Consider the following 16,475-nt stretch of genomic DNA (forward strand, 5'->3'; position numbering starts at 1 on the left):
AGATTACCGGTGTATCCAAGGGCGTTGCCCAGTGGAACACCGGAAAGGATATTGACGATAAACCAAGGCCTTCGGCTGCCGCTCTGGCTTCGGCAGCCACTGCAGCTAAGTTAGCCAAAGCTAACGCTGCTGCTCTGGATGAGAAGTCGCGGCGACGCAAAATGTATCGGCTCAAATCGGAGGAGAAGCAAAAAATGGTCCACATGACCAAGAGTTTCTACAGCTACGTCATGGACAACAAGGAGGTGGTCAAGACGCTGTCGCTACTGTCCAGCTGCATCCGAAACATGAAACCTGAGCTGCAAATGTTTGTGGAAAAATGGAAACCGTATCACTTTTTGTGGAAGAATGACAAAACTATAAGACAACTTCTGGAGAACACGTTGCTGGAGTTCGAGAGTACATTGCGTCGCTTGGTAGAACTGGACGTTAATTTGACGGTCGAACCGGACATGCAATACTTTGGCCAAAGTATTGCGCTTTCAACGGAAAAGTTGAAGTTTGGGTTGACTATTGAAATTAAGTGTAAGTACTAAGTATACAGCAACTTTACATGAAACCAAAAGTGGCAAAATTCCTCTAATAACACAACTAGACATTTTTCTGAGTTCATTTTCTTGTTGATTTCTCATCACATAGGGAAAAACTTTCGTTTGTTTGGCAGGTTAAGGACGCGTCCTAATTGCTTTAAAACTCTCACTGTTTAAACAAATTATTTAAAAGAGTTTTTGTAGAAACTAGCCTGCTCACATCTCATTAAGCTATTTATTGTTTGATAAGGGGTGAAAACGCTTATTTGAAAGCTGCAACTGAACGCCAAAGTGCTGATGCCTAATGCCAAAATTAGGTGCACGTTGGAATTAAATGCCATTCCTCTTCTATAAGATTTGGGTTCCCTGAACACGCTCTCATCGACAAATTTTCGGCTTCAAATGGACTTGATTTTATAAATAAAATCAATGAACGACTGTGATGTTCCATATTTTGCTTTTTAAAATACCCGGCGGCTCCACCAAATTGCTCTAACAACCATTTTGTTTATCTGCCAAAACAGATGCACGTCATTTCAGTTGGCACAGGGGGCCCACTTAGAGCATTTTCAAATGTTGTGAAAAATATAAAGAAGTTTTAATGTTGGATATTTTTATTAAATTATTAAAATATTTTTGAAGGGTGCCAAAAACATTCGAAGGCTTCCCGGAGATAAAATTATTTTAATTATTTAATTTATTTTAAAAAATACTTCAATTTTCTATCATCATTTTTTAAACTTTTTTATTATTTTGCCACAAATTCAAAATGCTATAGGTGGGCCCCCCGGTGCTGACTGAAATGACAGGAAAACAAAATGGGTTTTCATGGCAATTTGGTGGAGCCGCCGGGCATTTTGAAATGCAAAATATGGAATGACACGGTGATTCTTTGTGTATATGTTTAAAAATCTTTTTTTAAGGCCGACAATTAAAAAAAAAATATCGCTGGGAGCGTGTTCAGGGAGCTAATCCTTACAGTACGCGATGAGAAATTAACAGAATATTAAACCTGAAGCTTACATTAATTTTCTACCTGTTTTTTTAAGCTCTTTCCAATTCAGAGCATTTTGGCTTTAAAATTTTCATATTCTTTAATATTTGTGTGAAATTGCTGAAAATTTCTAAGCAAGGGCATGCAGGAAATGCTTTGCTTTTCGGAATGCACCTCTTTAAACGTAACTTTTAAACTTTCAGCCTGTACTCATAAGCTAGGGCAGGCGATGAAGAAAAAGTACAAACGTGAGATGGACTACGTGTACGCGGTGATCAACGAAATGGACCGCAAGCTAGACCGGCAGATTCGTGACCTGGACGATGTGCGCACCGTGATGGACACACTGAGCAAGATCCGCGAACAAGAGGTCGATATGGAGCTGAAAATCGAACCAATCGAAGACGCGTTCAATATGATGCACAAGTACGAAATCCAGGTCGATCGCGAACAGATGGACCAGGTTGATAATCTGCGCTACACTTGGGTGCGTTTGCAGTCCCGCGCCAAAGAGGTGCACTGTAAACTTCTCGAGATGCAGCCAGATTTTCAGAGCGACCTTCGAGCCAACTTGGAGAAGTTCAAACAGGACAAGTTGGACTACGTTTCCGAGTACAGGGTTGCTGGTCCAATGGAACCGGGGCTAACGCCCCGCGAAGCTTCCGACAAACTGTTGCTCTTCCAAGTGGGTTACCTGCGGTTTAGCTCTGACAACATTGAAAGTGGAACGTTTTTTCCTCCCCCTCCTACATTTTCCAGAATCGCTTCGATGGAATGTGGAGAAAGCTCCAGACTTATCAGAGTGGCGAGGAATTGTTTGGTTTGCCTCAATCAGACTATCCTGAACTTGGCCAGATCAAGAAGGAGCTGAACTTGCTACAGAAGTTGTACAAGCTTTACAACGATGTCATTGATCGGGTCAGCAGCTACTATGATATTCCTTGGAGTGATGTCGACATCGAAGAGATAAACAACGAGTTGATGGAATTCCAGGTAACACAGTTGATTCTTAATTATCTCGCTATTCTATAAGTCGGTATCTCTGCGCATGTCGGATATAGTTCAAGTCCACACTAGAAACAAACAAAAAAAAATGTCAGTAAACGTCGACTTAATGCACTCTGTATTTGATTTTCAGAATCGTTGCCGCAAGCTACCAAAGGGCCTCAAGGAGTGGCCCGCCTTTTACGCCCTCAAACGAACAATTGATGACTTCAATGACATGTGTCCATTGCTTGAGCTTATGGCAAATCGAGCGATGAAACCACGTCATTGGCAGAGAATCATGGAGGTGACAAAGTACACTTTCGAGTTTGACAGCGAAGGTTTTACGCTGAAGCACATTCTGGAAGCGCCCCTGCTGAAGCACAAGGAGGACATCGAAGACATTTGCATCTCGGCAATGAAAGAGAAAGATATTGAAGCGAAACTGAAGCAAGTTACGAACGAATGGTCTGCCCACGAGCTTAGCTTTATGACGTTCAACAACAGAGGCGAGTTGTTGTTACGTGGTGACACGACGGCAGAGACCATTGGACAGCTGGAGGACAGCCTGATGGTGCTGAGCTCCCTGCTATCGAATCGATACAACGCACCGTTCCGTAAGCAGATCCAGCAGTGGGTCTACGATTTGTCCAACTCGAACGACATCTTGGAACGATGGCTGCTGGTGCAGAACATGTGGGTTTACTTGGAGGCCGTATTCGTCGGAGGTGACATTGCCAAGCAGCTGCCGAAAGAGGCAAAGAGATTTTCCAAGATCGACAAGTCGTGGCAGAAGATTATGCAACGAGCTCACGAAACCCCAGGCGTGGTTGCGTGCTGCGTTGGAGACGATTTGCTGAAGCAACTTCTCCCACATCTACAAGAACAGCTAGAACTGTGTCAGAAATCTCTGAGTGGTTACCTGGAGAAAAAACGAATGATGTTTCCGCGATTTTTCTTCGTTTCCGATCCTGCACTGTTGGAGATTCTCGGACAAGCATCCGACTCCCACACCATACAGAACCACTTACTGTCAATATTCGACAACACGCGTTTTGTGAAATTCCACGACATCGAGTACAACAAAATGATGGCTATTACTTCCTCAGAAGGCGAGCAGATTCCGCTGGATCGAGCAATTCGAGCAGAAGGTTCAGTCGAAACGTGGCTCACGTCTTTACTGCAGTCAATGCAGCAATCGCTGCATTCCATCATACGCCAGGCGTACGCATTGATGAATGATCCCAACTTTACCCTGCTATCGTTCCTGGAGAAGCTGCCGGCACAAGTTGGTTTGCTAGGCATCCAAATGATATGGACCAGAGATGCTGAAATGGCTCTAATGCAGGCGCGTCACGAAAAGAAAGTCATGTCTGAGACGAACAACAAGTTCCTGGAACTTTTGAACACGCTGATTGATCAGACAACCAGAGACCTGCTCAAGATTGAGAGAACCAAGTTTGAAACGCTAATTACGATTCACGTTCACCAGCGGGACATCTTTGATATACTGTGCAGAATGAACATCCGATCGTCCAACGATTTTGAATGGTTGAAGCAGTGTCGCTTTTACTTCAAAGAAGACGTAGACAAGACATGGATCAACATCACCGACGTTACGTTCGTCTACCAGAATGAATACTTGGGATGCACAGATCGGCTGGTTATCACGCCGCTCACGGATAGATGCTACATAACGCTGGCACAGGCACTGGCATTGAGCATGGGTGGAAGTCCATGTGGACCTGCCGGCACGGGCAAGACCGAAACTGTCAAAGATATGGGCAAAACGCTGGCCAAATACGTCGTAGTCTTCAATTGCTCAGATCAAATGGATTATCGTGGATTGGGAAGGATATATAAAGGACTGGCCCAGTCAGGTTCGTGGGGATGTTTTGACGAGTTCAACCGTATTGAGTTGCCCGTGCTGTCTGTTGCGGCCCAGCAAGTGGCGGTTATTCTAACCGCCAGGAAGGAGAAGAAGAAGCGCTTCATCTTCACGGACGGAGATGATATCGAAATGAACATGGAGTTTGGTGTTTTCATCACCATGAATCCCGGATATGCCGGTCGAAAGGAATTGCCTGAAAATTTGAAAATCCAGTTCCGAACTGTTGCCATGATGGTACCAGACCGACAGATCATCATCCGTGTTAAACTAGCATCTTGCGGTTTCCTGGAGAACATCACATTGGCGCGAAAGTTCTACACTCTGTACAAACTCTGTGAGGAACAGCTTACCAAACAGGTACACTACGATTTCGGGCTGCGGAACATCCTTTCGGTTCTACGAACCCTGGGAGCTGCAAAACGTGTCAACCACAAAGATAGTGAAAGTACCATTGTGATGAGAGTGTTGAGAGATATGAATCTCTCCAAGCTAATCGATGAAGATGAACCTCTGTTTATGTCACTCGTGTCCGATCTGTTTCCCAACCAGACGTTGGAGAAAACCAGTTACGGTGACTTGGAGACCGCAATTGCGTACCAGGTCGAGCAGGCCGGTCTCATATACCATGCGCCGTGGGTGCTGAAGCTGATTCAGCTCTACGAGACCCAACAGGTGCGACATGGAATTATGGCCCTAGGGCCACCGGGGGCCGGCAAGACCTGCTGCATTAGAATCCTGATGAAGGCGCTGACCGACATCGGACTTACGCACAAAGAGATGCGCATGAACCCGAAGGCCATTACTGCAGCCCAAATGTTTGGTCGACTTGATGTGGCTACCAACGATTGGACCGACGGTATCTTCTCTGCACTCTGGAGAAAAACATTGAAAGCAAAGAAAGGAGAATATACCTGGCTGGTACTCGATGGACCCGTTGACAGTATCTGGATTGAAAACCTCAACTCGGTGCTCGACGACAACAAGACGCTTACCCTCGCCAACGGGGATCGACTGTCGATGGCACCGACCTGTAAGATTATATTTGAACCACACAACATTGACAACGCATCACCGGCGACCGTGTCTCGCAACGGCATGGTGTACATGAGCTCTTCTGGATTGGACTGGAAACCAAGTAAGCAAATAGTCGCTATCATCTCTGCACGCTTTAGGCCCAATAACAATTTGGAACATCAAAAGGACGCAGAAGTTCCCAGCATAGAACTGGTATGTTTTTTAAGTTTTCCAGTGTACTATCAGCAAGGAGCTTCACAGCGTAATTCGTGCTCTTACGCAGTGTTCTAACATGCCTCTTGATCTCTGCTCAAAAGAATCAGTCATTCGCTAGATTTTCACATTGTTTCCAAACTGTTGGATTCAGCAGAACCGACGTCTCGCTGCTTTCTAGTTGTAGTTTTAACTAACCCGTTTCTTTAAACAGTTTTGCAAGCATGGTTGAAAACGCGCAGCCCCCAAGAGAAGAGGGTATTCAACGAACTGTTTGACAGTACTTTTCTCAAAATTTACACCTGGACCACGCAAAACCTGATGCTGATGATGGAGGTGCTGCAGTGTAACTTCATACAGCAGATGATTTATCTGCTAGATGGTTTGGTTCCAGTACTAAGCGATAACGAGCAGGAAGCGGTAGCATCGACCACTGGAAGTCTCGACGGTAAGTATGTTCAAATTAATCCTCATGGATATATGCTTGATTATTCGTGGTATTCGCCAGATGACGTGAACGATGATGAGGCGCCAAAGGTCATGGACGAGGCCTGTACGCCGGAGCACTTGTATCGGCTTTATGTATTTGCACTGGCGTGGGGTATAGGAGCGTACCTCAACTCAGCGGACCGTCTAAAGTTGGATGCCCATACCAAGAAGAATTATCGCAATCTGGATTTTCCATCTTCGGACGAGAAACCAGACTCGACGATATTCGATTTTTTCGTGTCACCAATGGGCAGTTGGCAGTTGTGGAAAACTCTAGTTGTACCCTACGTCTATCCGGAGTTCTCTACTCCGGACTATTTGAGCATTTTGATTCCGATTGTGGACAATGTGCGAATTGATTATTTGATCAATGTGATCGTAAAGCAAGAGAAAGCTGTTTTGCTGATTGGGGAGCAGGGAACGGCCAAAACCGTTATCATGAAGAGCTTCATGAAGAAGCTGAACACGGATACACACATGGGGCGTTCGTTTAATTTCTCGTCTGCGACCAGCCCGTACCATTTCCAGAAAACCATCGAAAGTTACGTCGAGAAGCGGATGGGTAACATGTTTGGCCCGGGTGGGGGTCGTAAGCTGTTGGTGTTCATAGACGACATCAACATGCCGCAGATCAACGAGTGGGGCGATCAGATAACAAACGAAATCGTTCGACAAACGATGGACATGCGAGGATTCTACAGCTTGGAGAAACCTGGAGAATTCACCAACATAATTGACGTGCAGTTTGCTGGGGCGATGGGACTGCCGGGAGGTGGTCGGAGTGACATACCAGCTCGATTGAAGCGACAGTTCAGTGTTTTTAATTGCAACATTCCGGATAATACATCGATAGATACGATCTTTAAAACGCTTGGTGAGGGACACTACAACGTGAAGCGAGGATTCTCGCTTGAGGTGCGCAAGCTCGTGAAGAAACTTGTCCCGCTGACTCGAGTCCTTTGGCAGCACACCAGAGAACATCTGTTGCCTACGCCAGCCAAGTTCCACTACGTTTTCAGCTTGAGAGATCTGTCAAGAATTTGGCAAGGAATGATCGGAACCTTGTCGACTGTGATCACGTCGGAGTCGGTGCTCATAATGCTGTGGAAGAACGAATGCTCACGAGTTTTTGCCGATCGTTTTGTATCGCTGTCAGACACGGAATGGTTCTTGGAAGAGATGTTCAAAGTTTTGGAAACCGATTTGGGTCCAGAATACCGGGAAATGGCCGTGCCAAGTCCGGTGTTTGTAGACTTTATGCGAGACGCTCCAGAGCCAACTGGAGAGGAAGGAGAGGAAACTGATATGGAATTGCCCAAGGTTTACGAACCTGTTTCGGACTTTAGTATCCTGCGCGACCGTTTGAAAATGTTTTTGCTGCAATTCAACGAGATGATTCGAGGCACCGGGATGGATTTGGTGTTCTTCCCTGATGCAATGTTGCATTTGGTGAAAATATCGAGAATCATCCGTCATCCGAGAGGAAACGTTATGCTCGTTGGCGTGGGTGGCTCCGGGAAGCAATCTTTAACCAAATTAGCTTCGTTTATCGCTGGCTACAAAACTTTCCAGATCAGTTTAACACGCTCCTACAACGTAGCCAACTTTCTTGAAGATCTGAAACTCCTGTACAGATCGTGTGGTGTTCAAGGCAAAGGAACGACTTTCCTGTTCACCGATCTGGATGTTAAAGAGGAGAGCTTCCTCGAATACCTGAACAATATTCTCTCATCGGGCGTGATTTCGAACCTTTTCAATCGAGATGAGCAAACTGAGATTGTCTCAGAACTAACACCAACAATGAAGCGGGAGAACCAAAAGAAGAACGTGACACAGGAAACCGTCATGGAGTACTTCCTCCAACGTGTTTGTCACCATCTCCATGTGGTCTTCTGCTTCTCCCCAGTTGGCGAAACCTTCCGACGTAGAATTATGCGGTTCCCGGCACTGGTAAGCGGTTGCACAGTTGACTGGTTTCAGCCGTGGCCGAAGGATGCGTTGGTTGCAGTTGCTCGGCATTTTTTGACCGACTTTTCGATTGAGTGCTCGCCAGAAGTCAAGGATGAGTTAGTACATGCTCTGGGAACAATACAGGATATAGTTTCAATGACGTCGACGGAATACTATCAGAGATTCCGCCGGGCAACACATGTCACTCCAAAGTCATACTTGAATTTTATTGCTGGGTACAAGAACATCTACACCCAGAAACACAAGGAGTTGTGCGACGGGGCGGAGAAGATGGACACTGGTTTGGAAAAACTAGCCGAAGCATCCGAATCGGTAGAGATACTAAAGATTGAGCTTGCCGTCATGGAGAAAGACCTGGTCGAAGCGTCCGCCAAAGCGGAGCGGGTGCTGGTGGAGGTAACGGAGCGCGCGATGCAAGCGGAAATATTCAAGAACCAGGTACAGGTGGTAAAGGAAAAAGCTGAAGCCCTGGTACAAAACATTGCCCAGGAGAAAGGATTTGCGGAGGAAAAGCTGGAAGCCGCCAAGCCAGCGCTCGAGGAAGCCGAAGCGGCCCTGAACACGATCAAGCCAGCTCACATCGCGACCGTTCGAAAGCTCGGACGGCCACCCCATCTAATTATGCGTATCATGGATTCTGTTTTAATTATGTTCCAACGAAAACTTCACCCAGTAATTGCCGACACTAGCGCTCCTTCTCCGAAACCCTCGTGGCAGGAATCACTAAAAATGATGGCTAGCACGACGTTTTTGCTGCAGTTACAAAACTATCCCAAAGATACCATAAATGACGAAATGATAGAGCATTTACAGCCATATTTTAGGATGGAGGACTACAACATGGACACCGCTAGAAGAGTTTGTGGCGACGTTGCAGGATTACTATCTTGGACTAAAGCCATGGCATTCTTCCATGGGGTGAACAAAGAAGTACTACCTTTAAAATCAAACCTAATGCTCCAGGAGGCTCGCCTCAAGATTGCGATGGATGATTTAGCCGCTGCCGAAGATCAGCTGGCAGAACGGGAAAATGCCTTGCAGAAGGTCAAGGATCAGTACGATGCAGCCGTTTCAGAGAAGCAGCGACTGACAGATGCGGCAAATAGTTGTTTGCGGAAGATGACTGCGGCTACGGCGCTGATCAACGGACTCGGTGGTGAGAAGGCACGTTGGACTCAACAAAGTAAAGAATTCAAAATCCAGCTCGGCAAACTGGTTGGGGATGTTCTGCTGGCAACGGGATTCCTATCGTACTGTGGCCCGTACAACCAAGAGTTCAGGGGCACGCTGTTTAAAACCTGGATGGACATCTTGAAAAATCGAACCATACCGTATACGACAGGACTAAGTATCATCGGAATGTTGACGGACTCTGCAACCATTTCGGAGTGGAATCTTCAGGGTCTACCGAACGACGAACTGTCCATACAAAATGCACTCATCGTGACCAAATCGAGCAGCTATCCGTTGCTGATTGATCCTCAAAGCCAGGGCAAGATCTGGATCAAATGCAAGGAGGATCAGAACGAGCTACAGATCACCTCACTGAACCACAAGTACTTCAGAACACATCTGGAAGACAGCCTGTCGCTGGGACGACCGTTGTTGATTGAGGACGTGGGAACGGAACTGGATCCCGTGATTGACAATGTGCTGGAGAAAAACTTTATCAAATCTGGCTCGATGGAGAAGGTGTTGGTGGGCGATAAGGAGTGTGACGTGATGCCAGGATTTATGTTGTACATCACGACGAAGCTGCCGAACCCTCCGTTCAGTCCGGAAATCAGTTCCAAGACTTCGATTATTGATTTCACCGTAACCATGCGCGGTTTGGAGGATCAATTGCTTGGTCGGGTGATATTGATGGAAAAGGCTGACCTGGAGGCAGAGCGGGTGCAGCTGTTTGAAAGTGTCATGAAGAATCAACGGAGCATGAAGGAACTGGAGGCGAATTTGCTGCTACGTCTGACGTCCACCGAGGGTTCGCTGGTAGACGATGAAGCGCTGATTGAGGTTCTGCAGGAAACGAAAACAACAGCGGAGGACGTGAACCAAAAGTTGAAGATTGCGGAAGTTACCGAGAAGAAGATTATGGTGGCACGCGAGGAGTTCCGAGCCGTTGCCGCAAGAGGATCGATTCTGTACTTCCTGATTGTGGAAATGTCCAACGTCAATGTTATGTACCAAAATTCTTTGAAGCAATTTTTAATTATTTTTGACAATTCTATTACAAAATCCACCAAAAGCAACGTTACAGAAGAGCGGATTGGTATAATATTGAGATATCTAACGTATGAGGTGTGGGCTTTCACCAGCCGTAGTTTGTATGAGAGACACAAACAGTTGTTTACGCTGATGCTGGCGATCAAAATTGACTACCAGAAGGGAACAATAAGTCACGATGAATTCATGGCGTTCGTAAAGGGAGGTGCATCGTTGGATTTGAACGCCGTTGTTGCGAAACCGTTCCGTTGGATTTTGGATATCACCTGGTTGAATTTGGTAGAAATCAGCAAGTTGAAAACATTCCACGGAATTCTCAAAAAGATCGAGTACAACGAGCGTGATTGGAAACAATGGTACGAAACAGAACGTCCAGAGCTGGAAGTGATTCCCTGTGATTACGAGAACGAGCTGGATGTGTTTCGGAAGTTGCTCCTGATTCGCTCTTGGAGTCCAGATCGCACAATTTCGCAAGCAAGGCGATATATAGAAGTGTCTTTGGGGAAGGAGTACGGAGAAATGCACATTTTGGATTTGGAACTGACGTGGACGGAGTCGGAGCCGAGGACACCGTTGGTGTGCATCCTTTCGATAGGATCGGATCCAACTGTACAAATTTCAGCGCTGGCAAAGACGAAGGGAATTGTTCTGAAGACAGTTTCCATGGGACAGGGCCAGGAATACCATGCCCGGAAACTGATGACGGATTGCATGGCTGGGGGAGGATGGCTGCTGTTACAGAATGTGCACCTGTCGCTTACTTTTTGTAACGAGATCATAGACATTTTGATTGAAACTGAGCACGTGGCTGAGACGTTCCGTCTGTGGGTAACCACGGAGACCCACGAGCACTTCCCGATTGGATTGCTTCAAATGGCGATCAAGTTCACAAATGAACCACCGCAAGGAATCCGAGCTAGTTTGAAGCGAAGTTATCAAACCTACACGCAGGACTATTTGGACTATACGTCTGCACCTCAGTGGCCACCGCTGCTGTATACGGTGGCATTCCTCCACTGTGTCGTCCAAGAACGGAGAAAGTTTGGACCACTTGGGTGGAACATACCGTACGAGTTCAATGCAGCCGATTTCTCCGCCAGCGTGCAGTTTATCCAGAACCATCTGGATGAAATGGATCCGAAAAAAGGCGTGTCCTGGCAAACCCTGTGCTATATGCTGGGGGAGGTTATGTACGGCGGACGCGTCACCGATGACTTTGACAAACGTCTGCTGACCACGTTCACCCAGGTTTGGTTTTCGGAGCATTTGCTAACACCAAGTTTTGAGTTTTACAAGGGTTACCGGGTGCCAAACTCGCGTAACATCCAAACCTACGTCGACTACATCAACCAGTTGCCCCCGACGGACACGCCGGAAGTGTTTGGACTGCATCCCAACGCCGACATTACGTACCAGATCAACACGGCAAAGGGCATCCTGGACACCATCCTGAGCGTACAGCCCAAGGAAGGTGGCGGCGGTGGTGGTGAAACCAGGGAGTCCATCGTGTGCCAACTGGCCAACGATATGCTCCGGAAGCTGCCCCCGCAGTACGTGGCATTCGAGGTGAAGGAATCGTTGAACCGGATGGGAGCGCTGCTACCCATGAACATTTTCTTAAGGTAATTTTTAAAATCATTTGTAACGCGGATCACAGGGTTGGGACCCAGATTTTATGAAATCAACTTCAGACAGGAAATTGACCGCATGCAGCGCGTCATCAACACGGTTTACACGAACCTGTGTGACCTGAAGCTGGCCATCGATGGGACGATTATCATGAGTAACTATCTGCGCCATGCCTTGGACGCGATGTACGATGCTCGGATTCCGGAAAAATGGCAGAAGGTAAATATAAAATTAGACATGTGTTAAAGGTAAAACCAAAAAAATACAAGCACTTGATTGAAGTATTGATTTAGCACTGCAATGCTTTGAAGTAGTATACTGGCTTTGCGAAACTCTCAAATCTTTTGATCACTTGTTTAAGTGTTTAAATGGTGATTTAAAGCCAATTGTAGTTGCCAACATTTAGTACTTAGAGACATTCGCAAAGCTAATATACTTCTTCAAACCATTGCAATGCTGATATAGAGCTGAATCGATACTTCAATCAAGTGATTGTGGTTTCTTGGGAATGACTCAATCAAAGCAAAGGTAAGAGTAAATTTTGAACAAAGGTTTGTATGAATTTGAATAAAATACAAATTCTCTGGTTAGCTTGCTATACGTCGTAACAACCATCGCGTTCTCCAACACTTATTTGATTTTTTGTCTCTGAAGCTAAACAAATTTCGATTGTTTTTAGGTAAACTTTTCAAAGCACAACTCAAAGCATTTTTGAATATTAAACTTTAGCTTTTAAACTTTGAATCAAAACCATATTTTGGGCATGCTATATCGAGAAAATAAGCTTACTTATTTGAATATGCATGCAAAATAATAATTTTTGGCATGAAACCTAGCTATCTGTTAATTTTTAAGTGATTTTTATATACTCTTGTGAAGCTGAATCGCACGTTTAGTATACTTAAAATATTTCAAATGCTATAATACTTTTAAAACTGTAAATACTTAAGTAACTTTAAATACTTAAAAAACTTAAAATACTTTCAACACGGACGAATGGACATGACACGGGGTTTCAAAAAGTGAAGCAGGTTTTCTTTTACTTCTTCTTGGCGAAAAACTTCGCAAGCGAGATCGCTTATGTCAAAATATTCGCGCCACGTGATTTAAAACGTAAACAAAGCCAGCTGATGATGCAAATTCATGGGCACTACTTGAAATGGTCGTATGAATTTATATTAAAAATACAATTTCTATCAATTTTTCGGCAATTTTAGTATCCATGATAAATTACATAGAATCATAAAGACAAACTTAATGTCAAAATAACTGTTACTAGCACCATACCAATGCTAAATGTTTTAATTAATTATTGCATACGTCATTTTGAGAAATGATGCTTAATCGCGCGATGCTACTTCGACAACTTGAATGTAGATGGCGCAAGTGATAGTTTGCTTCAGAAATTTGAAGAAAATTTGTTCCTGGTGTCATGTCCGTTCGTCCGTGCTTTCAATACATAAAAAACTTCATATACTTTAAATACTTCATAAACTCCAAATACTTCAAATATTGTAAATACTTCAAATACTTTAAAGACATAAAATACTTTAAATACTTAAAACACTTTTAATACTTTAAATACTTTAAATGCTTTAAATACTTTAAATACTTTAAATGCTTTAAAAACTTTAAAAACTTTAGATACTTTAAAAACTTTAAAAACTTTAAAAACTTTAAAAACTTTAAAAACTTTAAATACTTTAAATACTTTTAAAACTTTAAATACTTTTAATACTTTAAATACATTAAATACTTTAAATACTTTTAATACTTTAGTTACATTTAATACTTTAAATACTTTAAATACTTTATATACTTTAAATACTTTAAATACTTTAAATACTTTAAATACTTTAAATACTTTCAATACTTTAGTTACATTTAATACTTTAAATACTTTAAATACTTTATATACTTTAAATACTTTAAATACTTTAAAAACTTTAAATACTTTAAATACTTTAAATACTTTAAATACTTTAAATACTTTAAATACTTTAAATACTTTAAATACTTTAAATACTTTAAATACTTTAAATACTTTAAATACTTTAAATACTTTAAATACTTTAAATACTTTAAATACTTTAAATACTTTAAATACTTTAAAAACTTTAAAAACTTTAAATACTTTTAAAACTTTAAATACTTTTAATACTTTAAATACATTAAATACTTTAAATACTTTTAATACTTTAAATACTTTAAATACTTTAAATACTTTAGTTACTTTTAATACTTTAAATACTTAAAATACTTTAAATACTTTAAATACTTTAAATACTATGAATACTTTAAATACTTTAAATACTTTTAACACTTAAAAATGCGTTAAAAAATCACAATACTTCAAATCAGGGATGGAATAATCGTGAAAAATCTATTTCGCTTGCAAACTTTCTTCACCCGCGAAAAAGAGAGCAAGCAAATAACGCAAAAGAAAATCGCTCCCGAAATTCTCCAAGAAAATCAATCTGCTGATGATTTTTTGTGAAATTCCTTGTCAGCACCACTTAAAGTAATTTATTTCACTTTGTTTACACACATTGCTGTCACAAAATGTGACAGATCATTTTTCGACGTGTGACGTTACACTTGCAAGTGTAGTAGTGAAAAAGATGTTCTGCCGAATAATCAAGATGATGATTTTTTTAGATTCTTTTTACAGATTTTTCGTGCGCGAGAGAGGAGAGCATGCTCCGTTCGGATTTTTTCTCATGAAGAACATCTAATGATTTTCTTTTGATGAGGATTATTCCATCGCTGCTTCAAATACTTGAAATTATAATATAAATTAAAAAAAAAAACAAAACAAAATTCATTTTAATACTGAAAAAAATAAACTATTTTGGGGATCGTTTGAAAGTTAAGTACCACATTCTTTTTTATCAGCATTATTTAAATTGATTGTCAAAATTAATAAAACTTTATTAAATTGAAGAAACATAAATCTTTTCTTCAAATCAAGAATTGTTTAGAATATTTTTATCATATTTTGGTATCCTATAATGATTGTTTAATCATTATTTAAAAATAACAGCTATTAATTGCATGCATGCATATTTAAAACAAAAATATTTGAATTTATTTTATATTCCAAAAATTTAAAATGTACTTTTGATTTAGTTTATGACCTGAAAGTTGAAATTTTTTTCAAGTTTTGCCTACTTTTTTGAAGTCGAAAAAGGATGGTTCTTTTCCCTCCATTAGCAGGATATTTTTCTTTTCTGGGCCAGCATCCTAATCAAACTTTCTTCCGCCTATAAAGATTTCATGGGAGTCTACGACGCTTGGATTCTGGTACACGGAACTACTGGAGCGAAATCAACAGTTTAGAGTTTGGATTAACAACGATCGTCCCAAGGTGGGTTATTCAATCGTTGGAAGCACGTACTGTTTATGTTCATTTTTTGTAGGTATTCTGGATGACGGGATTCTTCAATACACAAGGATTTTTAACTGCAATGAGACAGGTGAGTACAGGCTAAAGGCTAGGTCACGCAAGTCTGATGTCCTTCCCTGTTTCCAGGAAGTGACACGTGCTCACAAAGGTTGGGCGCTGGATTCGGTAGTGCTGCAGAACCAGATAACCCGTTACAACAAGGAGGACATCCACGACGCCCCCCAGGAAGGCGTTTACGTGAGTGGTCTGTTCTTGGAGGGTAAGTTTGTATCGGAATGCGTTCAAAGTTTCGCCTGCTAAAACTTGGGGTGAAAATTCAGGAGCTTCGTTGGACCGCCGCAGTGGCAAGCTGATCGAGTCGAAGGCCAAGATTCTGTACGAGCAGATGCCGGTGATTTACATCTACGCGATCAACACCACCGCCGGCAAGGATCCGAGGCTGTACGAGTGTCCGATCTACCGCAAGCCCCAGCGAACCGACCAGAAGTACGTCGGGTCGATCGACTTTGAGACGGATTTTAACCCGCGGCACTGGACACTGCGCGGTGTGGCACTGCTCTGTGATATCAAATAATGGGTTGATTTTAATAAAGTACATGCACTTGTTTCTCTATATTGTATTTTTTGCACATAAAAGACTTGTTGTGTTTGAACTTCTAGATACCAAACAAATGAACAGAAGAGATTTATAAACAAAATAAAACCTGTAGTAAAATAAAATAATACGCGGGAAAAATTAACCACCCGGACAAAAATATATTACCGTCGTGTTGTGCTGTTAGCAATCAAAACATGAAAGAAAGTCCTGTTAAATATAGTCATGTGCAATGCATTCATTGGGTTGACCTGAGTGATTTTTTTTTTGTTTTTTTTTTTGTGGTTGTCAAAAAATGATTACAAATCTGATTTCAAATCAGCTTTTAATGTACTTCAATATTTTTACATTTGTTCAAAGATAAAATAAGTTGAAAAAATCGCACATGCGCATGTTCAAAAATGTAAAGGGGTCGTACCCCTCCACCGTCACGAGATATCATAAAACGGGACTCGGATTCGTGATCATCATACACCCAAAGGAAAAATATATCTCAAAATCTGCAACATTGGATTTGCTGCAGAAAATGTCATATT

At 42.4% G+C, this 16,475-nt stretch overlaps 2 protein-coding genes across 5 annotated transcripts in view; both read left to right on the forward strand.

Annotated features, from left to right (window-relative positions):
• LOC6038854 (dynein heavy chain 5, axonemal) overlaps positions 1-16,099 on the forward strand; it is a 26,652-nt gene extending 10,553 nt beyond the window's left edge. For 2 of the 3 annotated variants that reach the window (XM_038257414.1, XM_038257412.1), the window contains 11 exons: positions 1-525; positions 1,728-2,209; positions 2,284-2,517; positions 2,663-5,534; positions 5,841-6,074; positions 6,135-11,931; positions 12,001-12,157; positions 15,210-15,305; positions 15,358-15,414; positions 15,471-15,603; positions 15,665-15,918. The exon at positions 1-525 is cut by the window's left edge and continues 745 nt beyond it. In XM_038257414.1, the coding sequence (XP_038113342.1) occupies positions 1-525; positions 1,728-2,209; positions 2,284-2,517; positions 2,663-5,534; positions 5,841-6,074; positions 6,135-11,931; positions 12,001-12,157; positions 15,210-15,305; positions 15,358-15,414; positions 15,471-15,603; positions 15,665-15,918 (10,841 nt within the window). Of the gene's footprint in view, positions 526-1,727; positions 2,210-2,283; positions 2,518-2,662; positions 5,535-5,840; positions 11,932-12,000; positions 12,158-15,209; positions 15,306-15,357; positions 15,415-15,470; positions 15,604-15,664 lie in introns of all 3 variants that reach the window. The other variant, XM_038257411.1, reaches the window with a different exon arrangement.
• Positions 1-16,475, forward strand: part of LOC6054058 (kin of IRRE-like protein 1) — an 807,298-nt gene that overhangs the window by 370,999 nt on the left and 419,824 nt on the right. The gene's annotated exons all lie outside the window — the stretch shown is intronic.

Source organism: Culex quinquefasciatus, chromosome 2 (genome assembly GCF_015732765.1).
Source record: "Culex quinquefasciatus strain JHB chromosome 2, VPISU_Cqui_1.0_pri_paternal, whole genome shotgun sequence".
Taxonomy (NCBI): domain Eukaryota; kingdom Metazoa; phylum Arthropoda; class Insecta; order Diptera; family Culicidae; genus Culex; species Culex quinquefasciatus.